Source organism: Taeniopygia guttata, chromosome 1A (genome assembly GCF_048771995.1).
Source record: "Taeniopygia guttata chromosome 1A, bTaeGut7.mat, whole genome shotgun sequence".
In the NCBI taxonomy this organism is placed as follows: Eukaryota; Metazoa; Chordata; class Aves; order Passeriformes; family Estrildidae; genus Taeniopygia; species Taeniopygia guttata.
In genome coordinates this window covers 46,496,134-46,522,956 of record NC_133025.1, presented here as the reverse complement: position 1 = coordinate 46,522,956, position 26,823 = coordinate 46,496,134, and the positions used below count along the sequence as shown (strand labels likewise).

General features: G+C 44.1%; 7 protein-coding genes across 7 annotated transcripts; 4 read left to right on the top strand and 3 right to left on the bottom strand.

Annotated features, from left to right (window-relative positions):
- Window positions 1–75: 75 nt before the first annotated feature.
- On the top strand, window positions 76–488 carry LOC100231060 (histone H2A type 2-C). The gene has a single exon (XM_002194328.6). The coding sequence runs from the start codon at window positions 98–100 to the stop codon at window positions 485–487; it is 390 nt and encodes a 129-aa protein (XP_002194364.1). The 5' UTR covers window positions 76–97; the 3' UTR covers window position 488.
- Window positions 489–1,239: 751 nt separating this feature from the next.
- On the bottom strand, window positions 1,240–1,650 carry LOC115493337 (histone H4). Its single transcript, XM_030262838.3, has one exon. The coding sequence runs from the start codon at window positions 1,610–1,612 to the stop codon at window positions 1,301–1,303; it is 312 nt and encodes a 103-aa protein (XP_030118698.1). The 5' UTR covers window positions 1,613–1,650; the 3' UTR covers window positions 1,240–1,300.
- A 6,164-nt stretch (window positions 1,651–7,814) lies between these two features.
- On the top strand, window positions 7,815–8,520 carry LOC100221426 (histone H1.03). The gene has a single exon (XM_002194216.6). It carries the CDS (start codon window positions 7,839–7,841, stop codon window positions 8,517–8,519), a length of 681 nt encoding a protein of 226 aa, XP_002194252.4. The 5' UTR covers window positions 7,815–7,838; the 3' UTR covers window position 8,520.
- A 7,124-nt stretch (window positions 8,521–15,644) lies between these two features.
- Window positions 15,645–16,458, top strand: LOC140680216 (histone H4). Its single transcript, XM_072923298.1, has one exon. It carries the CDS (start codon window positions 15,682–15,684, stop codon window positions 15,991–15,993), a length of 312 nt encoding a protein of 103 aa, XP_072779399.1. The 5' UTR covers window positions 15,645–15,681; the 3' UTR covers window positions 15,994–16,458.
- Window positions 16,459–17,491: 1,033 nt separating this feature from the next.
- LOC140682288 (histone H3) lies at window positions 17,492–18,009 on the top strand. Its single transcript, XM_072923994.1, has one exon. It carries the CDS (start codon window positions 17,519–17,521, stop codon window positions 17,927–17,929), a length of 411 nt encoding a protein of 136 aa, XP_072780095.1. The 5' UTR covers window positions 17,492–17,518; the 3' UTR covers window positions 17,930–18,009.
- Window positions 18,010–22,178: 4,169 nt separating this feature from the next.
- Window positions 22,179–22,918, bottom strand: LOC115493339 (histone H3). The gene has a single exon (XM_030262843.4). The coding sequence runs from the start codon at window positions 22,879–22,881 to the stop codon at window positions 22,471–22,473; it is 411 nt and encodes a 136-aa protein (XP_030118703.4). The 5' UTR covers window positions 22,882–22,918; the 3' UTR covers window positions 22,179–22,470.
- A 1,263-nt stretch (window positions 22,919–24,181) lies between these two features.
- LOC100221944 (uncharacterized) lies at window positions 24,182–24,588 on the bottom strand (the record flags this gene model as incomplete). The annotated part of the gene is given in 1 exon segment (NM_001245906.1): window positions 24,182–24,588. A coding segment is annotated over 1 exon segment (312 nt).
- Between the last annotated feature and the right edge of the window lie 2,235 nt (window positions 24,589–26,823).

Below are 26,823 nucleotides of genomic sequence, written 5' to 3'. Positions count from 1 at the left end.
GGGGATATAAAGGCGGAGGACTCAGGACGGCCGTGGCGGCGGTGCTGTTTTTGGGTGTCGGCGGGAGTTTGTCGGCAGAGCGAGCGAGCGGAGAAAGATGTCCGGGCGGGGGAAGCAGGGCGGCAAGGCGCGCGCCAAGGCCAAGTCGCGCTCGTCGCGGGCCGGGCTGCAGTTCCCCGTGGGCCGCGTGCACCGGCTGCTGCGCAAGGGCAACTACGCGGAGCGCGTGGGCGCCGGCGCGCCGGTGTACCTGGCGGCCGTGCTGGAGTACCTGACGGCCGAGATCCTGGAGCTGGCGGGCAACGCGGCCCGCGACAACAAGAAGACGCGCATCATCCCCCGCCACCTGCAGCTCGCCATCCGCAACGACGAGGAGCTCAACAAGCTGCTGGGCAAGGTGACGATCGCGCAGGGCGGCGTGCTGCCCAACATCCAGGCCGTGCTGCTGCCCAAGAAGACTGAGAGCCACAAAGCCAAGAGCAAGTAAACCAGGCGGCGGAAGCGTCCGGAGCCCAGAAGCAAAACCCAAAGGCTCTTTTCAGAGCCACCCACAGCCTCGAGAAAGAGCTTGAATTGCTGGCGGCCATTGGGCCAGGGGAGAGGGAAAGGGTGCCTGTGTTGTCTCTGGCTATGTGTGTGTGTGTCTGTGTTTTGGCGTTTGTTTGCTGTAGCCAGCCCGGGCCGGTTCTGCCGGGCCGCGTTTCTCGTCGTGGGCCGGGATAGGTCAGAGCACTGTTCCCGGCTCACAGGGAGCTGCTGTGCTGGGACGAGCACGGGCGGGGGGAGCGCGGAATGTGCCGGAGCTAATCGTGGGCTGCGCGGGCTTTTGGAAATGGCGCGGGCGCCGAGCCCCCCCCGGCCGCGGGCCCGCGCTCCCCTGGGCGGCAGCGGCGGCCGCAAGAGCGAAGAACCTCCGCCGCGGCGTTACTGCTGGGTGCTGCGGCTGGATCTGCAGCTGCCTTTGAGTCACGGGCCGGGAATAAGGAACAGAATGGTGCAACTGCCTTATCGTGGAGAACTTAAGCATACTATTGTTGCTGTAATTTTCATAGGGAAGGGTTATTTAATTTTGACCTGTGTGGGGTTTTTTTTCCCTTTCCTAAAAGCCGCTGAGGAACAGCAAGCCGACCTACCCAAAGCGCGGCAGAGAGAGGGACGACAGGTGCAGTGTTAGGGAGAAACAACCAGCATCAAATACAAAAGCCCAATACAGCGACACAGTTCTTTTTGAGAAATAAGTGGGCGGCTCTTAAAAGAGCCTTTGTGTTATAAAAGCGCCAAGATGTAGCAAGAACCGAGTTTAGCCGCCGAAGCCGTAGAGGGTGCGACCCTGGCGCTTGAGGGCGTAGACCACGTCCATGGCCGTGACCGTCTTCCTCTTGGCGTGCTCCGTGTAGGTGACGGCGTCGCGGATCACGTTCTCCAGGAAGACCTTGAGCACGCCGCGCGTCTCCTCGTAGATGAGCCCCGAGATGCGCTTGACGCCGCCGCGCCGAGCCAGGCGGCGGATGGCGGGCTTGGTGATGCCCTGGATGTTGTCGCGCAGCACCTTGCGGTGGCGCTTGGCGCCGCCCTTGCCGAGCCCCTTGCCGCCCTTGCCCCGGCCAGACATTGTCACACTACCGGCGCTCCTGCCACCGACGCGGCTGCTGTGAGGCGGCGCCGCCCGCGGCCCGAGCTTTTATGCGGCGGGAGCCGACCTGGTTGGGAGCAGGGGCGGGCACGGCGCGCGGGGCCGCGCCTGCGCCTCCGCCCCTTTGGCGCTGCCGGGCTCCTCCCGGCCCTGGCGGCTCCTCCGCGCCCTCCCCGCTCCGCCCGCCTCGCTCGCGTTCCCCCAGCCCCCCGCTTCCCCTGAACCGCCTTTCTCTGCTTCGTCCCCTCCGTCCTGCCACCACCCCCAGATCTGTGTATGGTGTTTTAGCCGGTTCCCGCGGTGCTGTAGATCTGGGCTCGGTGTGTGCAGTCCCACGTTCTTCGGAGGGTTGCAGCCCACTTCGGCCTTGCGCTGGGGCTTGCCCGGCTTTGCCGACTCCAGGAACCTTTAGAGTGTGTTGGCGCTGCGCTCTCCCGGTACCCTGTTTCCAAAAAGCGAAAAGCCTTAGGAGCCACTTTGTGAACTTCGCCCTCTTCTTTCCTGCTACCTGCCGCGCAGCATGTAACCTCTTTCTAACACTGCCACATCACTTTTCCTTCCAGATATCATAGCAGAAACCTATATTTGTCTTCCTCTTTTGTTGCACTTTCAGATTTACAACGAATATTTTCTACCTTACTGTGTTGTTTTGCCTTCAATACTAAATTTTTTTTTTTTGCCTGTCAATTTTGGGTATATATAGACTATCTTTTGGGGGCAATAATTTTTTCCAAGCATGGACGCAGATCTTATATAATTTAATTTTGGTTTACTTCCTTCAGTGAGTCGTACTAAATCCTCTTAATCTCTTCTTCCTCTTATGCTGTGCACTGTTTACTGGGAACTCATATGACAGTACATTATAAAGAAACTTAACCAAGTACAGCTTATAGTGAAAATAGTTGCCAGAAAAGCATATGCCCACTTCAGTAGTCTTTCTCCTTTTTTACATATGTGTTTTGGGCCTACATATAATCTGGAACCCTTTTAAGCAACACTTCATGTGAATATACATATATAGATACTAAAAAATAATGAATAGCTTAATAATGTATAAAGCCACGGGCTAACCATGGCAAGTATTGTGTTAATCATAAAAGTTATTAAATAATTTCCTATAGTTTTTCTTAATTTATTTCCCCTGTTTAAGTTTTCCTACATGTAGTTTGTTGAGGGGAGGGTGTTATGTTTTCCTGAGGGGTTTTGGGCTGTTTGGTTTTTTGATTGGTTTGTTTTTGGCTTGGTTGTTTTTTGTTTGGTTTTTTTTTTTTTCTTTCAGAAAATCAATACCAAAGTATTATTTTATGTGGAAGATATTTTGATTTGTATGTTACAAACACTAAGTTTCTTCAGTGAGGAGCAGCAGTGTATACGTGAAATGGGGGCATGTCAGCAGTAAACTGAATCTCAACATTACTTCTAGCCACAGGAAACAGCAGAAATTGTTGTGAAATGGCTGCCCAGGGGTTTGTATGCCCCCAAATGCTTACAGATATGTAAAGCCTTAGAAAGCAAGGTTTCACGAACATTAAATTTTTGTTTTGCATTTTTTGAATAATATTTTCACTCACTTATGAGCCATCTAGTTATCTTCCCCTGTTTTGTCTACTTCAATGCATGCTGAAGAATCCACCTGATAATCTCCTTTTATGTGCAAGGATTAAAATCTTCACAGTACTGAAAAGCATCAGGAACACACTTTTCCCTGAATTTTGGTTGTTTACTCAAAATTTCAAGGGTCGAAGACTAGAAGAAAGTTCTCTTGGAAGCTTTGCTTTATTCATGTGCAATTTACACCATTAGGTTAAAAATAAATATTCCTCTTTTGTAAATGCTCAGTAAAGAGATTTTAATGCAACAGTATTAAGACAAGAGGAACATCAAAAAAGAAGGAGGAATGTAAGTCTCTTTTATTTAGAAGAAACAATTGATGTTTTAATTTAGTTTAATAGAAACTGAAAAGGAAAAAAACATGTTTTGATGTTACAGTGTGTGGTGTATTTTGTTAAAACTACAACATAGATTTAGTAAATTTTGAAACAGGCAAGCAGACATTCCATTCAACGGGGAAAGACTTGGAGTGTGGTCTAAAGTAACCACCAGAGTCTGGTCTGTTACACAGTATGAGGAATTCAGTTACCTGGTATCCATGGAGTTGGGGAGCTCCATGAAGTGATTTTACCATATGAAGGAAAAGGAAAGAAAATCCACATAGGTTAGAAATTTTGCAAACATCATTGACCTCCCTCACTACACTGTATGAAACATTTATCTGCTTGTGCCATATCTGGAGTTTCCAAAGGGCAATGCCTATTCATTGGCTGTAGAGCAGGAGGCCTCACTTACCTCCTACCACTACAATTCTGGGAAGAGCTCTAATGTGCTTTTTAGAAAACCACGTAGGTCACAACATTCTTCAGTCAGCTTTGGGAATCTAACCTGGAAAGTGGCTCTTTGTAGTCTATGCTTATTACTAGATCTGTACAGCTGACAAAGCATAAAATGTGCCTTCTCACAATTTGCTTCTTTTTGCCAACTCCAGCAGCAGATTTAGGTCTTATGCTGCATCAGAAACCCCTTGTGTTCCACTTAAGAGGGGAAAAACAATTACTGTCCATTTGTGTTTCTGCATGCTGACCAAGAGGATTTCTGTCCTCTCAAGAGGATTAGTGGACAAATAATAAGAGATAGCAATATAGTTTTCATTTGTATTTGAATAGTGTGAATTTGAATTTCTGTTACTTAAAAACTGTTTTATTTTCTGAAAATGAGGCATGTTCAATTCCACGAGAAAAAAAAAATTAAAATTGTATGTCTTTCAAGTGTGGAATACAGAGTTCTTTAGAATTTTGAAGTGCGTATCTCAACATAGGTCTTGGCCTATACCCAGAAATTATCAGATTGATAAAATAAGATTGCTGTACAACCAAGCCGGGAGCCTCACCATTGTGGAAGCCACAACACTTGGTGAAGAATTGGAGTACTGTTCATTTAGGCATGGGGTAATGGAAATACTAAATCTACACTTGTAGGACATTTTCACTTTACTAGTCATTAAGGAAAATAAATGTCAGTGGGCACAGAGGAAAATAGTGGTAGCCTTTTCCTTATTTATGCAGAAGTAGCAAAGACTCGTTGTTTATTTTACATTAAAAGACCTGTGCTAGGCATCAGCTTTAAAATTTGTCATTAAAGCACAGAAAAACAATAATTTCTTACTACCTAGACTTTTCATCTTCAGAACACGAGCAAGGGTAGATGTCCAATTTCATTGAGCAATCTGCATAAAGTTGAATTAATTTACAGCATGTGTGGGATTTTGATGCAGAGCATGAACCCACTTCACAATGGTGGTTTAATTTTTCTTTCCCCCTCTATTAACCTTCTAAAACAATTCTGTGTAGAATCTCTGTATAGGCCTGTGCTAATTCATAAGCATATTTATTCCCTGGAAGAAAAGCAACAATATTTTACTAAAATATTTTGATGTTTCTCTTGACTTTTGCTGATTTTAAAAATATGGGGAAGGTGAATGGAGTGATGATACCCAAACACAACTTCTATGTGAAGAAATGAGGGAGTATCAAAGCCTTGGGAAGCCTTTCTGGTATACATATGCAAATGTACCAACTTGCTGTGTTGAGCAGATGTTCCTCTTTTTTTGGTTTTTTTATTGTGTCTGAAAAAATAAATTTAAGTCCACAGTGGCTGAGAAATTAAAGCCCACTTATTTGAATACAATACAAATACTTGGATGTTTCTAAGCTATGACACTTGAATATCCAAAAGCAAAATACATTTGAGGAAAAAAGGCAAATTATCTCTGACTTGAATCAACACTCTGGTCTGCCCTTCTGTCTTATGCTCACCTTTGTTTTGGTCTCCGCTGAATAGGAGTTCATAATGGTTCATTTCCTATGAGCATCCACTGCCCCACACTGACAATGTCATTTCTTGGTCTCACAGTAGGTAGAGATTATCTCCAAGGCTCAGTGATATCTTACATGAAGGAGAGATGAGCTTGAGCGAGTAGAATCACAATTGCAAACACTTTCCAGTTTCTAAGTAAATCAATACACAATCATGAAAATGAAAATAATGGAAAATACTAAGGTTCTGTTTATTTTTCCAGGAATCTCAGAATTCTTTTCTGCCACAAAGAAGTAGGAAGAAAGAAAAGGATCACCAAGTCTTTCAATGATTGTTCAAGATTACAACAGTTCTTGTACAGCCCAGAAATTGGACAGAAAGCTGCCAATAAATGTGAATATCTTGACACAAATGAACCACTTATATACGAATATCAAGGGACTGGACAACTACAGATCTTAGCACTACTGCCTCTGGGAGGTTTTGAACTTGGTTTTGGCTATGGGGTTAGTATTACTAGCTTAGATAAAGAATATTTTCAGTATTCTGATAGTGTTCAGTAGTGTCACAAAAGGCCTTAATCCTCCCCCACTGTAGGAAATAAGTATCAGATTAAATGGGTATTACATTTATTTTCTCATTTCTGTGATTAATCAAGAAACAATGCAACATTCTGCAGGCTCACACCACGGTTTTGTTATGCTTGTTATTATTATCCAAAAAGTGCATTTACCTTTGTTTTATAGGTTTACTAAGGGAGACCTCACTAAGCTGTATTTTTTCAACATTTACCTTCAAGCAGGGAAAAAAGGTATTTCAAATTACTAGAATAAATCTAGTATTTCCTCTGATTGTAGCAGTTAAGATTTTTCAGTAAAAAACGGGTAATAAGAAAAGAACATGACATTTCTCAAATTACTCAAGTCACTGTGTTTCTTAATTTTCACACTCTCAAAGGGCAGGGACTCTACGTTTTACCGACATTTCATTCATCCTTTCACACCTTCTTTTAGCTCTGAAAATAGCTGCTCCTGGGGGGTTTTAGGAGCTGATGATAGCCCCGGATATGGAGGGTACAGAACACAATACTGCTGCAGGCAGATAGTTAACTGCTCTGTGTTTGAAAGAAAGCAACATTGCATTGAAAGAGAAGAAAAGGAAAAAAAGAAAGAATCCATCCACTGTTTGTAATATCGAGCTGCCACTTCTCAGCGCAGGAATCCTCTCGCTAAGGTGTAGGTTTTTTTCTTCTGAAAGTAAAGAAATGGTGAATCACCAGAGGTGTTATCAAAGATACAAACTTATACAATCAACATTCATTCATTAAAAACAGAGAAACCAGTTTTGCTTTAAGTCTCCTGGCTACTTAACATACCCTCAAAAGACGAATTTCCAGGTTTAACTCTCCGTACAATTAAAAATGCAGTACACTCCAGATTCTCCTTCCCAATCCATTTTAATTAATTATGAGACAGAGAAGAATAATTACTTTTATAATATACGCTTATTACTCTATACGTATTAACACTAAAAGCAGATAAACTAAGTGCAGTTATCATGATTTCTGAATTTAACAAACAAAAGCTACTTCGTTAAGGTTGTATCGAAAATGCAGTGACAGGAACATCAGTGTACAGAGAGAACACGTCGGTGCCTTGTTCCACTGAAATGCCGAAGCATAAAGAAAGTAATACTGAATTTCACACACGCTGCTAAAGCACCAACATCTCCCCAAAGGCATTAGCGGAGAGCCCGTGATTTCTGAGGAGACGCCGAGCGGGGTGATTTGGGAGGGAAGCGGCTCAGCCGAGGGAGCCAGCTCTGCATCAGCGTCTGGGACCGTGCGGCAGAACTGTGTTACTTCCTCGGATTAAATATCCATTTACTCTGACACCAACCGCTCAAACCACTCTGTTTTTTACCTGCCTTGTAGAGAACCTTCTAAAGAACAAGATTTTGTGCCAGTTGTGCCCATTTAGCTCACGGTAAAATTTTAATTTAAAGTCTAAACCGAAGGTTTCTCTCTGCCGCGGTCTCTGCAGCTGCCCGCCGCTAAGTTTCAGGGGTCGCGTTTCCCTCATTTCTGCTCCTTCTAACGGGAAACTCCACTAGCTTGTAGTACAGACTCCCCCCTTCCCTCCCGGCAAAAAACGGGGTGCACAGGCGGCAAATTTCCTGAAGAAAAAGTCCTTTTTGGACCTTGAAGAAACACAACGGGCGAGGCGCCGGGCGGCGGAGCGGAGCGCCGAGCACCAATCAGCGCGCGCGGCGCTGCTATAAAAGGGGCGGCGGCGGCGGCGCTTCCATTGTTCGCCCGGATCGTGCAGGAGCCGAGATGGCCGAGACCGCTCCCGTCGCCGCGCCCGATGTCGCCGCCGCCGCCCCGGCCCCGGCCAAAGCTCCCGCCGCCAAGAAGCCGAAGAAGGCGGCGAGCGGCTCCAAAGCCCGCAAGCCCGCGGGGCCCAGCGTCACCGAGCTGATCACCAAGGCCGTGTCCGCCTCCAAGGAGCGCAAGGGGCTCTCCCTCGCCGCGCTCAAGAAGGCGCTGGCCGCCGGCGGCTACGATGTGGAGAAAAGTAACAGCCGCATCAAGCTGGGCATCAAGAGCCTCGTCAGCAAAGGCGTCCTGGTGCAGACCAAGGGCACCGGCGCCTCCGGCTCTTTTCGCCTCAGCAAGAAACCCGGAGAGGTGAAGGAAAAGGCCCCGAAGAAAAAAACTGCTGCCGCCAAGCCCAAGAAGCCGGTGGCTAAGAAGCCCGCCAGCGCCGCCAAGAAGCCCAAGAAGCCGGTGACAGCCAAAAAGAGCCCTCAAAAGGCCAAGAAGCCAGCGGCTGCCGCAGCTAAGAAAGCTGCGAAGAGCCCCAAGAAGGTGACAAAGGCTGCAAAACCCAAAAAAGTGGCAGCAGCAGCGAAGAGCCCGGCTAAGGCGAAAGCGGTGAAGCCCAAAGCGGCCAAGCCCAAGGCGGCCAAGCCTAAAACAGCCAAAGCGAAGAAGGCAGCACCTAAGAAAAAATAAATGGTGCAGAAAAAACTTGTATCTGCCTTGCAGATAAACCCAACGGCTCTTTTAAGAGCCACCCAACTTTTCACAAAAAGAGCTGGAACTCTTAAATTTCTTTTAAGTCTGTTTTGGTGTTATCCGTGCGCAATTAGAGTTTTGTGGGGGTTTTTTTGGTTTTTTTTTTTGGTTTTTTGGGTTTTTTTTGGGTTTTTTTTGTTTGTTTGTTTTTTGTTTTGGGTTTTTTTTTTTTTCCTTTCCTCTGCTTTTAGGTAGACCCGCTTACTTGCGCTCTTGTTCTTCGCCGGGGCAGAGTAGAACCGTAGCGGAGCTCAGCGCGGCACAACTCTTTTAATAAATAATCCCCGTCGGTGCAGATCCCTTCCGTTCGTTGCAGGAAATCCGTGCTGAGCGGAGCTCCTTGGGGTAGTGAGAGGCACTGCTCCAGGCCCCTTGGCTCTTGGGAGCGGGAGGGGGAGTGGGGATGCGGATGGGGATGCCGCGGCTCCCCGCAGTGGATCTGCTATCAGCCGGGAGGGAGGCGGAGAGCTGCGCAGGCAAGAGCCTCGCACCGCCCCCAGAGCCCAGCAGATTTCGAAAAGCCCGCGCTCCGCAAACATTGGCCGTCCTTCTCGGGCTTATCTGATGCCCAGCAATCTTCGGTTTAAAAAGGCGCTCCACCTTTCCCTTTACAGTCATTTGGCGAAACAGGCTTACAAATTCCCTGGTAGGTTTGTACCGCCTCTCCCACCTCCCTCGTCCCTTCGGCCTTTTTCACTTCCCGTCTAGTTTTGTGCCCCCTTTGGAAACCGTAGGGCCAGCGGTGTCCGAGAAGTTTGGGGTTTCGAGCTGCCTTGCTGCTGTCCGCAGTCCCCCGCTTTGGTGCTCCAACTCTCGCTCCCTGGAGCTGCCGCGCTCAGTTCGTTCCCCGGTGTTCATTTTTGCACAGTTCGAACCATAAAACCTTGGTGTTTTCTGCTCATGCAACAGCTCTGGTCACTGGCAATTCTCCCGTCTCAGTTTAAAAGATGCAGTGCACCCTTTTCACCGCGATTGGAAGTGGTTTACTGCGAGTGTGAGCCGATCATAGCCTGTGGGTAGGGATTTCCTTTGTTAATGAGCACACAGCTCGAGCAAAATTGATCTTTCACTTAAGAGATGACTTAAATATTGTAAGAAATTACTACACAACAAGAAAGGTTGTATGTGTGCAGGAACACTGAATGTGCTGTCTATATAAGCTCCAGTGGTTATAAAGTCCATTACAGGAACAAAATTAACATCAAACCAAAAATTCCTGTTAAACTTGTAAAGCTGATTTTGGCAGCATAGCAGATACCTACCGGGAAAAGGGAATGCAGTGGCAAAGAGCAAGAGTGGCCTGGGAAGATTCATACTGCTGGGATAAGTGTAATATCATCTTTACATCAATTGCACCACTGGCATATCAGTCAGTAACCCAAATTCATCGATTCTCATCCACCTTTCCCCTCAGCTTGTGCACTGCTGGCCCTGCAGATGCCACCTGATCTCAGCTGTGGGAGAGCTGTGCACAGCTCCAGACTGATTCTGCCTCAGAAACAGCTTATGTTAAATTACAGCTCACTGACGTGTCTGTCTGTCTGTCCCTCAGGATCCCACACCACCTTCAGCAGGATTCTCTACCTAATAAGCAGATTCCTATTCTGGACATAAGAAAAGCTGATATGCTAAGAAAAACTCAGGGGTTACTCTTTTGCTGTCATGGCTCAAATTCCTTGCTAACCTACTGGACTGAGGTTCAGTTGTGTGATTTATAATTGCAGTGAAGAGGGAATACATCTCACTCTTCTGTAGGATTTTTTGGACATATGGTCATTAATTTTTTTCATTAAGCATGTTAAGATGCCTCGTGATACTGGCAAAAGAAAGAAAATATATGAGCTCTGCTCAGTATTTTCTGAGGTGTGCTTGTGTTTAGTATCTGGTCATACTTCGACAAAAAACAAAAGCATATAATTTATGATTAAATGCTAATCTGCCCCAAAGTTAGAAGGAAGGCAAAAACATAAAAAAACCCAAGTGTTCAGTACTGCAATTTTTATTACAAGGAAAACCTGGCTTCATTGGTTTTCTCTTACATAGGGTCAGCTGTTTATTTCACAGATGTACTTAGTAAATGTCAATATCAAAAGTCTGTGATTTTCCAGTAATTCCAAATGAACCACTGAGTTAGATCAAGGCCTACATAGAGAAGAACAGACATAAGAACCTGTCAAGAATTCTGTTTAAGTTACTCCCCCCAGAATAATAAATCACTTTCTACTGATGAATACTTTCTTATGATGGGAGTTACAGAATTTTTCATCATCATTTGTCACCACATAGCCCAATTCCCTGTCAGATTACCACAAAACCAGGTGATTTTCAAACATATGTTTCTCCATGTGTTTATTCTCCCTGAATGGGTTATGTTATTCCTGTACTTCTTGTGTATGTCTATGTTTTTACGGTAGTTATTGTCAGATGAAAGAGTTTATTCTGCCTGGCCTCATAATGTCTTTGAAAAGTAATAAAAAAGTCTCCCTTAATGATTCAATTCTCAAAAAAATAAAATGTGGAGTTTTATTGCAAGTGAAACTATTCCACTAGTTTATTAAGAAATCTTCTGTTTGTGAGAGAAAATTAGAAGCTAGACTTCCATAAAAAGCAAATGGTGTTAGTTCAGGCACAAAGATGTTTAAAATTTGTACTGGAAACAGTGTAGATAAGACAGGGGTATTTTTTTTATTGCTGAGCAGTGCTTACACAGATCCAAGGCCTTTTCTGCTTCTCACACCACCTCACCCATGAGGAGTCTCAGAGTGCACAAGGAGCTGGGAGGGGATACAGCCAGGACAGCTGGTTCCAATACCAATATCCCAAATATCCCAAAAGGGATATTCAAAACAATACAGTCTCATGCACAACAGATAAAGTTGTGGGGAAGAAAAAGGGAGCATTCCAGTGATGGCTTTTATCTTCCCAAGCCACCATTAGGTGTGTCAGAGCCCTGCTCTCCTGGAGGTGACTGAACACCTGCCTGCCATGGGAAGTGATGAAATTAATTCCTAATTTTTCTTTGTTTGCATATATGGCTTTTGCTTCACCAATTAAAATGCCTTCATCTCAAGCCACAAAGTTTTTTCACTTTTCTGATTTTCTCCCCCATCTCTGGGAATGAGTGAGGGAGCAGCTGCACAGTGCTTATTTGGGCTGGTATTAAACCATGACAGCTGAATTAAGCAGAAAAAAAATCTTCCTATTATCCTGGGCTAAATAAATTGTAAAATGTGAGTTATGTACGTTTCAAGACTACTTTACAGGTTCTCAAAAGGAAGAAACTGTTTTCAGTTCTGAAACATCTACAATGTATGGGCAGGAAGCTGAGGACACCAGATGTGGAGTCTGGCAGGGTGCAACATAAATAGCATTAATACCAGAACTGTTCTCTGCTGCTTGCTTGCCAGTAGAGATTTGAACCAGCTTGAATTTGGGTACAGAGCCACTTTTCAACTAGACACCTTTGACATAGTAATATTATGCAACAGAGTTTTCTTTCCACAAGTTTCTTTTTTGCTATCTAGATCACAATGCATCCAGCGTTCTGCTGGGCACAGGGTTATCAAATACTTTTTTCTGTGGGAATTTGAGATCTCTCCTCTACATTATGTTGTCAAAGCATAAACCATGTGACTCCTCCTGGGATCTCCATTCACTCTCCATACTCAATTTTGGACAATTATTTCTAGATTCAGAGTGATGTTGTATTCTAACTTTCATTTTGCACATATAGTTTTGTTGATCTCTTTGCAATTCCATTGCCATATGAGTTTTGTTCATCAGTCCTGCATGAACTGCTGAGACATCAGTGAAACCTCAGTGACTGCAGGATTGAGCTGCCAGCAGCTATGAAAGAATTGAAATGTAAAAAAAATAATAATAGGCTTATGGCTTACATCAAACATTGAAACTTGATCTAGTAACATCTCACACCGAGGTGTGAGATGACAAGCAAGGGCCAAGGCCAGGGCTGTAGCTCACTGCCTATGGCCTGCACTGTACCTGCTGCTATCTGTGCACATTGGGAGCTGCCTTGTTGATGTCAAGAGAGAATGACTGGGCTGAAGGTGAAGATAGGATGGTCATGCTTTGGCTCTGAGGAACAGCACAAATGGAACTTTGAAGGACACATGGCAAAACAAGTAACTTTTGCCCAATAAAGTCAGTTATATATTAAATTGCATGCTACTGCATACACTAATAACTTTTATGTAGTATGTGCTACCACATGTGGCTATATTACTCACTTCTCCACCTAGATCATGTCATACAAAAGAGGGAGAGTGGGATAAGATTATGTTTTATATAAGGAGGGTACAAATTTAACCTGTTTGGGAAGAAGACAAAAAGACCTTGGAGAGAGCCAACAGGTTACTCTCCTCTCCCTCTTCCAAGTTAGGCAGGCCTTCTTGGTAAGCTTAATCACATAGTAACAGCAATAATAACAACAACAACAACAATAATAATATCTGGGTTAACACAACATTATTGTTCTTGTTGGAGCTCTGTCAAAGTGCATTTAGCACTGGCAATTCTGAATTTGTACTTCAGTTTCTTCAATAAACGACTTTGTTCTCCAGTCGGTGATTACAGCAGTTCTTCTTCAGTGCAACTGGATCTATAGAGCTGAATTGTTAAACAGCACTATTTGTGAATCATACTTCCTATTTTACACTATTAGGCTTATAGTGCTGAATTTGCAGGAATCAGAAATTAAGGCCAGCTGCACCCAGCCCCTCTGATCTCTGAGGACCAGCTGGAATGCAAGGGTGTTAATTTTCTGCCAAGTGTTTATACTCTAATGCAACAGAGGTTAGTCTGTATGACCTTTGAATGTCTCTTTCAATGGATCTTAAGTTACTGTTTAATTTTATCAATGATACCTCACAGAACAGATGATATTTGATGTAAAACTTAGAATCAGTTGTGAGCAAAGAAGAGCAGGAACTCAGCTCAAAAATTGCTCCCGTTTATTAGTTGTGTATTTCTGTCATGAGTTAAAAAACTAACGCTATGAACAAGCATGTATCTATTTTTTTTTTTTAAGTCCTTTTCCAAATTATTTCTGATATTTTGCAAAGCAAACAGACAGCAAAAGACAGAAGAAAATACATATAGTCACAGATCCTTGGGCAGAAGCAGCTCATTATTGAGCAGGATTTGCATTATAAGGCTGTACCTTCATTTTATTTCATTGGGGGGAAAAAAATAATAAAAAATGAAGCAGAAAGAAAAGCTCAGCTTTACAGAACTAGATCATTTATCACAAGTTGCTTATGTATGTGATTTGCCCAGGATTTTGTGATGGCCTCATGGCAGGCATCTGCAAGTGGGAAGAGTTCCTAAGGAGGATCTGTGATAGAGTCAGAGTCCCTGAATTCTGATTGAACAGACTGAAGGTCTGGATTTTCATAAAAGAGTAAGTTCAGGGAGTTCTGCAGCAGGTAGTGCTAAACTGCCCTGTTGGTAACACCCTGGGGACTCATCTGTGTACTCAGAGATTAAAAACCTGCTGCAAACATGACACCAAGTGCATCGTTACCAGTGCAGGACATACTTTACCTTACTCTGAAACTCTCGTGGAAGTGACAGAAGAGCTGACTGCAGAGTGCCCAGTTTCTCCTGATAGTGTGATCTCCCACAGCAGTCCAGTCACGGTTTCTGAAATGACCTCCCTTAAAGGAGCAAACTGCCCTTAGGAAAGATAACACCATGGTCTGAGCCGTGGCATCCCCACTGCATTCCAGAAGTGTCTCCATAGCCCGGGTGAGAATATAATCAAGTTCCATGTGGAACAGAGCCTTTGTTAGAAGTTTAGAATTTTAGGATGTCTCTTTCAGAATTTTGGTATTTGTCTTGCCCCATTTGGATTTTCTTTGAGCCCATGCTGAAAAGATGCTGCACGAATATGAGACAAATCCCATTATTTCCATTTACCAGTGAGGGAGGGGCCACTGAACAGTGATTTCTCTGCTAACAGGTGCAACATTTCTATCTGTGTTTTAAGGGAAGATTGATTATTGTTCAATCTTTTGTTGTATCCTCATGAAAACACACACTACATAAACCTGCCCAGACAGTAAGAAAAAAACAAACACTATCAAGCAATCAAGAAAACGTCCATGAGAGGGCAGCAAACACCAAATACAGGAAACCTTTTTTATCGTTCCAGATAATTTTCAGGTCGAAAATGATCTACTAAATAATTTTTGCTAAATAGAGCTGGATTTCAACAGCAAAATCTCAAAACATTTTCCTCCGCTAAAGAGACCGAACTGGAATTAATAAATACCCCAGAAATGCAAAATCACCCTTTTTAAGTATTTAATTTCTCAATTACTCTAAAAATAGACATGCTCTTGTTTATGGCACCACCGCACTGGAAAATACTGTAAAAATATTCGTCCGAAAGAATACTTTTACCTTAAAAAATTAAACTGAAGCATGTAAAGTCTCAATTAGCATACCCGTACTGGTAAATTCACCTGAGATAACATTCAGAGATGACGCGAAAATAAGATGTGAGAAAAAAACGAGGACGGATAGCATTTCTCAGAAGCATGACTGGGCAGAATTCACTGCAAGATTTTCTATTTTAAAAAAGTGAAGTAACTGTATAAACAGAAAAGCGGCTCAGGAGAATCCATGCAAGCAGGTGAAACCGAAATACATAAGACATTAATCTTTGAAAACAACAAATTGAGCAAAATTTAAGTGAATCAATAATTGGGGTAACTTTCTACGAATGAGCTTTTTCTTCTAAGCTATCACGAAATATCAAAGCTTAAAAAAAAAAACATGAATCATTATAATAAACGAGATACGCTGTCCTTGCTATCTAAACCACAAGAACGCACTGAAAAGCGACCGAAACACCGAACCCACTGTGCCTCGGAGAAGGGAAATTCAAACAAATCACGGGATTTTCTGCTCGCGGGCCTCGCCATAGAAACAGCGGGGAGGCGGTGGGAGACAGACTGAAGTCCCGCCCCCTTCATCCGCAGTCCTCAACCAGGTCGGACCGAACACGATAAAAACCGCGGCGCTGCTGCTGTTGCTTCACACCGGTTCTGTCGGCGGCCGCTGCTGGAGTCTCGTCATGTCTGGTCGGGGCAAGGGCGGCAAGGGGCTCGGCAAGGGCGGCGCCAAGCGCCACCGCAAGGTGCTGCGCGACAACATCCAGGGCATCACCAAGCCCGCCATCCGCCGCCTGGCTCGGCGCGGCGGCGTCAAGCGCATCTCGGGGCTCATCTACGAGGAGACGCGCGGCGTGCTCAAGGTCTTCCTGGAGAACGTGATCCGCGACGCCGTCACCTACACGGAGCACGCCAAGAGGAAGACGGTCACGGCCATGGACGTGGTCTACGCCCTTAAGCGCCAGGGTCGCACTCTCTACGGCTTCGGCGGCTAAAGTTTTGCGCTTCTTTCGGACCACCGTGACAACCCAAAGGCTCTTTTCAGAGCCACCCACGTATTCCTTTAAAAGAGCTGTGTTACAAAGTTGTAGGGATTTAAAGATCAGACTCTTTCCACAACTGTTAATGCAATACTAATGCTTTGTGGCGGGGTGTCAAATGTGTATTTGCCATTTGATGTGGTTCTTTTGTGTTCCAAACCCGCATAAAAATCACTGAGTGACTGTAATTAAAACTTTTTTTTTAATGTTCGCTGATTTAAGCAATATGTATAATGTTATTCCATGCCTTAATTTTTTAAAATTTGTGTTTAACTCAGTAGAAAGAAATTTGAATGAATTTTTCGACTAGGGAAAAATAGAAATTTGCTTTGTGATGAATTTTCTTTCTGATATTCATATTTACCCCCCTTTATTTCCTTGTCTGATTTATTTACTTCTAAAATAAAAAAGTAAATCTCATACTGTCTTTAGTGATCATTTAGGGTGGGGGGGTTGACTGGGTGGGAGAAGGGATGGGAGGGGACTGAACAATAAAAGCAAATTATGAACCCAGAAGTACATTTTGGTGAAAAATGTATCAAAAGAAGGCTTGTGTTGGTATTTTTCTCATTTTCACATATGAAGAGAACTCCAGTCCTGGGCTCACATATATGTTTGTTATACTTCATGACTGAAAGGAAAAACCCGATTTTAATTTTATATAAAGACTTTGAAAATCATTTCGCACTTGCAAACAATGATATAAATAAATATTTGTGGTCATGTCTGGTTTCCTCAAACCTTCATGTGTAGGGGAACATTAAAAAGAAGACCAGTACCATATTCCTTTCCAATTAATTTCGGAAAAAAAAAAAAAAAAGTAAATGGCCTAACACATGCAGGATTTCCTCGGGAAATTAAAACACGGAAAACGTGAGAACAGTAGCTTTCAAATTGTCTTGATCACTACAGCTTGTGAAATATCATAGCTACAAACTTCCATTCTTGGATTATTTTAAGTTCCTCTCTTTCAAAGTACCAGCCCATCTATCCTTTGTGTCTTTGGGTATAACGTGCCTATTCACGTAAGGAGCTCTGTACAGCACTGAAAGAGCGTTTTCCTTCTTTTGTAACCATCCCATCATTAAAAATAGCAAACCAAAACAAAGACACAAAGAAAGGAAAAAATAAAGGGGGGGGGGGGAAACTGCTGAATTTTAGCCTCCACGCTGTTTTCAATCTGTCAGGAGACTGGCAGAGATGCAGAGCCGGAGAAGCAGAAAGGATACGAGCACTGTGTCTGAAATTCCCGGTTCGCCCCAGGCCCTGGATCCGCACCGAGCGCGTTACGCGGTCGGAGCGAGGCCGAGAGGCTTCGGGCAGAGCTTCAGCCACCGCGGGCCCGGCTGGGATCCCACGGCAGCCAATGAGATCGCGCCTCTTTCGGTCCAATCAGAGACGTGGCTGCTCTATAAATACCGGCGCTGGAAGAGGGAGAGCATTCACTTCCTTTCCATTCTCAGCGGTTTTTGCTGCAGGGATGGCGCGCACGAAGCAGACGGCGCGGAAGTCGACGGGCGGCAAGGCGCCCCGCAAGCAGCTGGCCACCAAGGCTGCCCGCAAGAGCGCGCCGGCCACGGGCGGCGTCAAGAAGCCGCACCGCTACCGGCCCGGCACGGTGGCGCTGCGCGAGATCCGGCGCTACCAGAAGTCCACGGAGCTGCTGATCCGCAAGCTGCCCTTCCAGCGGCTGGTGCGCGAGATCGCGCAGGACTTCAAGACCGACCTGCGCTTCCAGAGCTCGGCCGTCATGGCGCTGCAGGAGGCCAGCGAGGCCTACCTGGTGGGGCTCTTCGAGGACACCAACCTGTGCGCCATCCACGCCAAGCGCGTCACCATCATGCCCAAGGACATCCAGCTGGCCCGCCGCATCCGCGGCGAGCGCGCCTGAGTTTCCTGCCTAGCTAACGTAGACCCAAAGGCTCTTTTAAGAGCCACTACATGCACATCAAAAAGAGCTGTAGCACTGCTTCTAATTTCCCTTGGAATTCATCCAGGATGCTGTGCAAAATAGGAAAGCAGTTAGTACTTTAGGTACAGCAGGTGGGGTAAGTGTGGTACAATTTTAAAGCGGGTGGGTTAGAGAGCCTCATGCAGGATGGAGGGGTTTACATTGAGAAAAAGCGAGGTGGAGGGTCATGACAGGGACTCCTGTGTTTGGAGTCCGCCCGTGCTCAAAAAATCTGCGCCTTAAGCCCTGGCTGGCTGGTTCAAGACAAGAGAAGAAACTTCCTGTGTAACTATTCTGTGTTACTGTCTAACCTCACTGATAAGAGATTGCCTTAAAGGGGGCTGCTGCCTTGCTCCAACAATTCTTAATGCCAGGAACAAGAATATTCATCGCAATAAATCAGTTTTGATTATCTGAGTTTTGATATATATTGTTATACCTGGTGTTAAAACAATGGACTACCATGTTGATGGCACAAGACATGAGACTTTCTGCAGCACAGAAAAGTAACTGAAAAGGCCATGAAAGTGTCTGAAAAGTACTGTAGAAAGGAATAACTTACCAAACTTTTCCAGATTTGTTACCATAATAATACAAAATGGGGGGAATAAGGTTGTGGATTTTAGTTTGCTTGCTTTGTTTTTTTGTGGAGGGGGTATTTTCAATAAGATTTATAAAAATCATGTGAGAATTTAGGTATTGAGAGTAAATGTATTTGTCTTTCAACTTGCATTTCTCTGGTAGTGATCACCGTCTATGATGTCCGCTGAGTTGTCATTTCTGCAGCCAGTTCTTCAGAGTTCTTCATGAGTTTTTGGAAGTACAGCTATATATACACCTGCAGTTTTCAGCCTTCTAAGGGCTCACCTTTGTTCAATTTCTTACAATGAGGCAAGGTCAGTCTAACAAGAGTCTGAGAATCCAAAGAAGGAGTTCAAAATTAAACCTTGGATTCATTAGTTGCTGATGTATGTCCAGTTATTTTTGGAATAATCTTCTCTGTTTCTTTGTGAGAATCCAGGGCTTCCCTCTGGCTGCCCTGGAGGGCCTGGGACCCTGGCAGGGGTCAGGAACCCCCCTGTACAGAGCCCCGAGAGACACTGTCTCTGATCTCTGTCCATGGAAAAGAGTTTTCAATCTTACAGGATGAATTACAAGCTCTGAGTGTTTGATATGAGTAATAATTAAATGTGGCACGGGTGCAAAAGTAAAATTTTAGGTTTCTAGATGGGGGGTTCAGAGGGGACAAGATGGAGGAATTGGGTGTGTCTTGTCCTTTTCCTCCTTCTTCATGCCCTCCATGTTTCACTGTAGTGTTGGCATTTTTCTATTGGTTTAGGCTGGGGACACGCTGTTTAACGATGACAGATATTGGCACATTATTGTAAATATAGCACACGTAGTTTCTGGTATATAATGTTTGTAACATCCCACTGCGGGCAGAGCCCCGCACGCTGCCCTGCAGGACAGACCTGCGGCAGGGCAGCAGAACATGTTAGAGATAAGCAAGAATAAACAACCTTGAAAACAGCACAGATGAATTATGGCTTCTTCTTTGGCAACAGGGCAGAAAGACAGAGACTTTTTACAATCTCAGAATCATCATAACCCACAGATTCCGACATTTCTTCTCCCTTTCTTCTCTCCAGCTGCAAAAATTCACATCCCTGGGATGTGGGATGCCACAGTCTTGAGGACTGGAGAGCACTTGAAGGCTCCTGTTAGAAGCCAGAGTGGCCACCTGTAGTCTTTAGAGGTTTCTGGGCACTATTTGCCTGCTTAGAGATGCTGTCCTACAGACACCATCTGCCAGAGGCAGCACTTGGGTGGTTGGGAAAAGAAGGTAGAAGGACTTGTAGACTTTACCAATCAGATAGGATAAAGATTTGTTTGGGGGGTTCTGCCTTTTATCCCTTTTTTAATTTTCTCCCTTCTTTTTTCTTCCTCCCACATAAAGCCCCCTGAATGAATTTATTGATCACCATGGCGTGATTTTGGAGCAAGGCTGGAATGGAAGGAGAGTTGTATAGTGTAGCATGATGAAGATTTCTCCTTATCTTGACTGAGCAGCATGATGTGATAAGAAAATTTTAACTAACAGCCTGGGAGAGAGGGAAGTATTTCAGTAGGCCATTAAACTTCCATGTTCTTTTAAAAGTCAGAGATAAGAATAAACAAAAGGATAACCTCAGCCTTTCTTTCTTCCTTCTGCTTCAGTTGTAATAGAGCATATTACATTAACTAGAAAAATAAATAAATAAATTCTGTATTATTTCTAACAAGTAGCACCATGTCAATGCTGTAAGATCCTACCCAGTCCCTTTTACCAATTTTACCTGGATGTCACTGAAATATGGCCTGAAAACACAGAGAAGATATTAACACCTCACCAGTCATTATGAATAATTTCCTCATTCACTTTTAAGAGCAGTTTCCATAGACTGGTATCAGGGAAGGCTCTTTCTAGAGCCCGGATGTGCACTATAAGCAGGCGCCAGTGACCCCTGCCTCTTTATTTACAATTGCAACATTTCTAAGGTTTTAGCCCTTTTAACTTTTGCTAACCTCGAATTTGGGCCTAGTTATGAAGTTTTAGTCATTTGTCAAATACAAGTGTGTAGCAACAAGTAGGATGGAGGCTACAGAAATCTTAAAGAGTAGGCAGATATAGTGTTTAATGCTATAATAATAATTACACTTAGGCACAGTCTCAGTAGTCTTCCAGCAGGAGCACTGCTATGTATAAATTCTCACCCCTTACTCTGCAAGTTGTGATGTACAAACAAAAGAATAGAAAACAATAGAATAATTTCAACTAGAAGGGACTTTGAGTGATCATCTAATACCAGCTATGAAACAGTTTCTATTCTTTAATACACCATATAATAGCAGAACTGCAGGAAAACATTCCAGATGATCCTGAGGCAGAGGGGAGTGAGAAAGATGGATGGATCTGAAATTTATGAATGGAGAAAGAGAATATGAAGGTGTGTATAGTGGTATATTACATTTACATATATATATGTTTATGTTTACTTTCATACCTACATCACTATGGTATGAGTATTTCTTGTATATACCACGGTTACCTCGTGTGTATTGTTTCAGAAAAATACCATATGAAACCTCTTACAGCGTTTCCCACATGCCATATTCAAATACTTGAATTTTAATTTCAGAATAATTTGGCTGGTAACATTTAGAGAAGGATTTTGGACAGGCTGGAGACCATTGTCAAGGACAAATGATGTGACAGCAAAGAAGCAAAATCAATAGAAAGCTCAGTGCTTTATTTGTGAATTTGTAGAAAACTTGAGCTCTCTAAAATACTGAAACAGTGCCAGTCTGTAAGACTTGGCACAACCAAAAATTGAACTAAAGGCCAACTGTAATTTCCTGACTACAAAGTTTTATTGGTTCAACTAAATTCTGCTGAGTGTTGGCTTTCAATCTACCCATGCATGTTCCTCTACTGACTCAGTTTTCTTGTCATCAAATACAAAACACTTGTCTTTAACTCTCAAAACTGTATGAGCCTATTTCCACAGGTCTCCCATTGTATAAATCTGCCAAGCCTTGACAGCTGTTTTCTTTTCCTCAGCTGATGTGGTCCCAAACAGAAGCCACAAAACTTTCTCTGTGCCAGCCATCTCCATGTATTGAGAAAATAGAAGAGGAGACTTGTCAGAAACAACCAACCACCAGATTCTCTTTGCCTTTCCTGGTACTCATTGGTCATCTTCTCCAGCCTGTCCTCAGCCTGAACATATCTACCCCCACCTCACCCCACCATGCCCCCCCACAGGAAAAAAAAAAAAAGAAAAAGGAAACAAATTAGACTAACTTATTGACTTTCTCAATTATTAATCCTATTATCAAGCTTATAATCGTAGCACTTCTGTTTTAGTCAAGTGATAGAGGTAGATATCTGAGATATCAAGCTAAAATTTCAAGAGTACATCACAGTAAAAGTAGTGATAGAGTATACAAGTTAATAAAAACAGTTTGAAACTTGATGCTTCTCTTCTAATGCTCAGGGTTAAAACTTCCACAGTGCTTTAAAGTAAACCTCGACTATTCCAAATAGATTTTTACAAAAAGCATCAAGTGGGGGGAGGGAGGAGGGGCAGGGAAAAGTAAGTTTGGTTTATCTGACTTGGGATATTTTCCCTTTACTGTGTTTGAACACTCATTTGGCTTTGTGCAATTTACTTATTCTGTACAGTTGAATGGGTATTAGAAAGGAGCTCACTAAAAGTAGCATGCAACACTGCCTAAAACAGGAAAGCAGCTTGAGTACATATTACCGACATGCTTACATTGGAATTGCAGTAACCTTTAAGAAGTTCAGAGTCAGTCTCTTAAGAAAGTGTAAGGAAAGCAGTGTCTCAACTCTCTTGTGCCATGTAGTGGCTCTTAAAAGAGCCTTTAGGGTATGGGGAAAATTCAGGATCACCTATAGTGCATAGGGGGCAGGAGACTCAGGCGCGCTCGCCGCGGATGCGGCGGGCCAGCTGGATGTCCTTGGGCATGATGGTGACGCGCTTGGCGTGGATGGCGCACAGGTTGGTGTCCTCGAAGAGCCCCACCAGGTAGGCCTCGCTGGCCTCCTGCAGCGCCATGACGGCCGAGCTCTGGAAGCGCAGGTCGGTCTTGAAGTCCTGCGCGATCTCGCGCACCAGCCGCTGGAAGGGCAGCTTGCGGATCAGCAGCTCCGTGGACTTCTGGTAGCGCCGGATCTCGCGCAGCGCCACCGTGCCGGGCCGGTAGCGGTGCGGCTTCTTGACGCCGCCCGTGGCCGGCGCGCTCTTGCGGGCAGCCTTGGTGGCCAGCTGCTTGCGGGGCGCCTTGCCGCCCGTCGACTTCCGCGCCGTCTGCTTCGTGCGCGCCATCGCTGAAGGAACGCAGTACGAACCCCGAAACCTGAGGCGAAGAAATAAGCGCGCCGTGCTGCCTCGGCTGCTTTTATAGACTGCACAGCTCTCTGATTGGCTGCTAGGATTGCGCCGCTCCTATTGGGTACTTTCAATTTCAAAAAGCCCGCCTCGAACGCGCGCGCCTTTACCAACGGCTGCCCCCCCTCAGCGCCCCCAGACCCCACCCCGGCCCGGTTTCGCCCCCGCCGCTTCTGCTTTAGGGGTGATCTCTTATCGCAATTTTCACAGTCTCCCTCAAAAATGAGATCTTTACGGAGAAATGTTCAAACGGGAAATGAGAAACCGAAATTATGCTGAGCTGAATGCATAGAAAGTTCATAAGGGTTTTTTTCTCTAATTTTCTTTTTTTTTTTTTTTTTTTTTTTTTTTTGTCGGAATAGGAATCATAATAGTATTTTTGGGCTTGGATTTTCGTTTCTACGGGGTGAGTAGGGTTGCGTATTGTGAGGGAGTTTTGACAGGAGAGGTTGTGCTTTACATTGTGTAACTTTTACCTGGCAGACTAAATGTTTTGGGATCAAAATTAATTGTAAATGCAAGTCTTCTAGCCCAAGGGAGAGTGCGTCCAAATTACTGGATCTTTCCGCATGCAAAGAATCCTTAGGCTGCTGGTGAAGCGCAGCAAGGCGTCAGGTGAATGTTCCATTTCCCTCACTGAATATTTGTGCAATATTGCCCTGATCGCGTGAGCTGTCTTTGGAGCCCGATCAGAAGGGCTTTCAGGTGAAAAGCAGGCACGTACGGAGAACACCTCTGGCACCTCGAATTAAAAGGAAGTGTATTCCTAACCTTAAACTCAGTGAAAGAGCAAACAATGGACAATTTCCTATACATCACATTCAGAGGACAAAGGGGACCTTTTTTAAACATTAAAAAGGGACTTGGGGAGCTGATAATTCTCATCTTGCACTACAATCGACATTAACTTTATTTAAATATAATTAGGTATCTGCTTTTACTGTCTACACATTAAGGGGGAAAATCCCTGAGATGAGACGCCTGCAGGGAGATACACACGTTTAAGCCGTCACCACGGAAAAGGAAGCTACGTTTAGGTTGCTTTGGTACTTTTTTAGGTGTCTTAGACACTGACCTAAACAGAATATTTAAATAACTAAGATGGCCCTCAGCCTGTTAACAGCAAGATTAATCTCGTGACAAGCAGCTAAACTAAGCGCTTTCTGCAAATATTATAAAGTAACTAGTAAATAATTACGGATTTAAAATGTTAAGCTAACTGACAAATCACGTTAAAGCAACACAGCTCTTTTACAGTTGAAGTGTGCGGCTCTTAAAAGAGCCTTTGGGTTTTTTTAGCTGCAGTCCGAAGTGAATATAAGGCTTTAGCCGCCGAAGCCGTAGAGAGTGCGACCCTGGCGCTTGAGGGCGTAGACCACGTCCATGGCCGTGACCGTCTTCCTCTTGGCGTGCTCCGTGTAGGTGACGGCGTCGCGGATCACGTTCTCCAGGAAGACCTTGAGCACGCCGCGCGTCTCCTCGTAGATGAGCCCCGAGATGCGCTTGACGCCGCCGCGCCGAGCCAGGCGGCGGATGGCGGGCTTGGTGATGCCCTGGATGTTGTCGCGCAGCACTTTGCGGTGGCGCTTGGCGCCGCCCTTGCCGAGCCCCTTGCCGCCCTTGCCCCGGCCAGACATGACGAGACCCCCGCAGTTGCTGCCGACAGCGCCGGTGTGAGGCAGCGGCAGCAGCGCCGCAATTTTTATAGTGTTCGGTCCGACCTGGTTGGAAACTGCAAAGAGGAGGGGGCGGGGTTCCCGCCATTTCCCTGTTATGTCACCGATGATGAAACGTTGTTCGCTGTTACGTGTTTAGGGAGATGTAAGGTCTGGCGAGTAAGCCAAAGAATGAATCTCCTCCAGGAAAAAAAGTCCAACGATGTGCATATTCGTACAGTTGGAAAGCTTCCCCCCCCCGCCATCCCCAGATTTGTATAAACCATTTGCATATCTGCGCGTACTATATTTTGGTGCACCAGCGGGAGTTGCTGTGATTCACTTCAAATTCTCTTTATTTTCATTCTGTCTTTTATTAATACTTTTGGTTAATTTGTATTCAAAGTGCTATAAACGTTGCTTTACTCTTTTTAATGATTTGAGATCTCTAAACAGCTTTAAATAATTTTTCATAATAACATCTAATTTTATTGGTTTCTTTATTTTGATCTTCACCTCCCATTTCTTAATTATTCCGATTTTACAACAGCAACTTTTTCTCTGTAATCACATATTAACCAGAAGGTGAAATAGAATCTTTTTTATAGTCTTAAAGTTATATTAGTTTGTGACTTCTCCTAATTCTGCTCATTTTGAGTTACTGCAGAGGGGTAATTTTTGGGTTTTAATTTTTTGTAAAATGACCTTTACTATAACTATGGAGTGAAATTTCTGCTCCTTGATTAGTAAAAAAAAAAAAAAAAATCACTCTGCTTTTTACTATAGATTAGGCTTTTAAATCTTTATCTTTTTGTGTGTGTGTGCATGCATGCGTGTGTGTTTCTATATCAATACTGGAAACAAAAGATATTCTGAATTACCTTCTTTGAAAGTCAGGTGTGGTATTAGGACATTCCAAAAGTCATCATGTAAAATCATCCTGAGCTGGTACAACTGAAAAAATGATACCTAAAAAATGTTGGTCTTCTCTTGTCCTTTTATGTATGAAAGGCAAACATAATTTCTATGTACCCTTTTAAAGTGTTAAAGTTTAAAAATCATTCATAGGCTACTTTGAATTTAGGTCAACATTAGTAAAAAAAATATTGCTAGACATAATATTTTAAGAATATATATGAATAAAATTCTGGAAATATGTTTGTACTTTCAAATGAATAGTTTTGAATTTAGGGTAAGTATTGTATAAGATTTCATATTCCTTATTTTCCATCCACTGGCAGCTGGTGCTTCCTTCTCCCTTCAAAATATTCTGTGTCACTCACAAAGGAAGAATGGAAGTGCACTAAGACCTCTGTAAAAGAGGCAGGTTGTACAGATCCCTGCTTTGCACTGTATTGATACTCTTGAAATCTGCCATGCTAAAAACACAGATTTCATCTGAAGGAAAGAAATAAATTCTTCCCTTGCACTGAAAACCTGAGCACTTTTGACAGACCAGCATATTCCAGAAGCGAGGAGAGCTCAGAAGGGATAGGCAAAACCTCAACAAGCTGGAGGAATAACATACTGAAAAGAAAACTGCTCTTATTTCAACATCAGGGAGACGGAAGGGTTACCATGGTTTTAGACAAGAGAGCTGCACCAGTGAATCATCAGATTTCCTCAGATGACGAACAAAGACTAACTTCTTCCTGAGCGAGCCAGATGAAAATGAGGGGTGGGGAGAATGGGCCGTGTACATGTGAATCAGCCCAATATAACTTATGAAAACTGGAGAAAAAATGTAAAAGTTTAGAGATAGTTACAGGCTTGAGATGATTTCAACTAACCTATTCCCTCCCAGGGACTGGGCGGGGGGGGGGGCAGCATTGATATTGAGCATATAGAGACCAGTAATGAGAATGTTGTTTCTACAGTGATTAAGCTGTTATTCCAAATGTTTTATTATGCTTGGCTGCAATTTCAATACAGTATCCTTCTTATCCTTCTGCTAATTAAAAATACAATCTAACATCAAATATACTCATTAGGAAAATTTAAAATTAAACGTTAAACTCTCCTCATGTAATATCTGAAAGAATATGGATGGAGAACATTCAACTCCTACAGCATGGAGATGGGATCAGCTGGGACCTGCCTGCACACAGGACTGTAAACTGCACAAGATCTGACTTCTTTGGCAGTCCTTAAGCTACTAAATCTACCCCAGTGGTTTTTGTTCTCTGTGTCCCCGTGCCCACACGGCACCTTCAGTTCAGCACAT

What these genes read in the sequence shown, in the direction of transcription:
- LOC100231060 (XM_002194328.6), top strand. Translation starts at nt 98, where the DNA reads ATGTCCGGGCGGGGGAAGCAGGGCGGCAAGGCGCGCGCCAAGGCCAAG.
- LOC115493337 (XM_030262838.3), bottom strand. Translation starts at nt 1,612, where the DNA reads ATGTCTGGCCGGGGCAAGGGCGGCAAGGGGCTCGGCAAGGGCGGCGCC.
- LOC100221426 (XM_002194216.6), top strand. Translation starts at nt 7,839, where the DNA reads ATGGCCGAGACCGCTCCCGTCGCCGCGCCCGATGTCGCCGCCGCCGCC.
- LOC140680216 (XM_072923298.1), top strand. Translation starts at nt 15,682, where the DNA reads ATGTCTGGTCGGGGCAAGGGCGGCAAGGGGCTCGGCAAGGGCGGCGCC.
- LOC140682288 (XM_072923994.1), top strand. Translation starts at nt 17,519, where the DNA reads ATGGCGCGCACGAAGCAGACGGCGCGGAAGTCGACGGGCGGCAAGGCG.
- LOC115493339 (XM_030262843.4), bottom strand. Translation starts at nt 22,881, where the DNA reads ATGGCGCGCACGAAGCAGACGGCGCGGAAGTCGACGGGCGGCAAGGCG.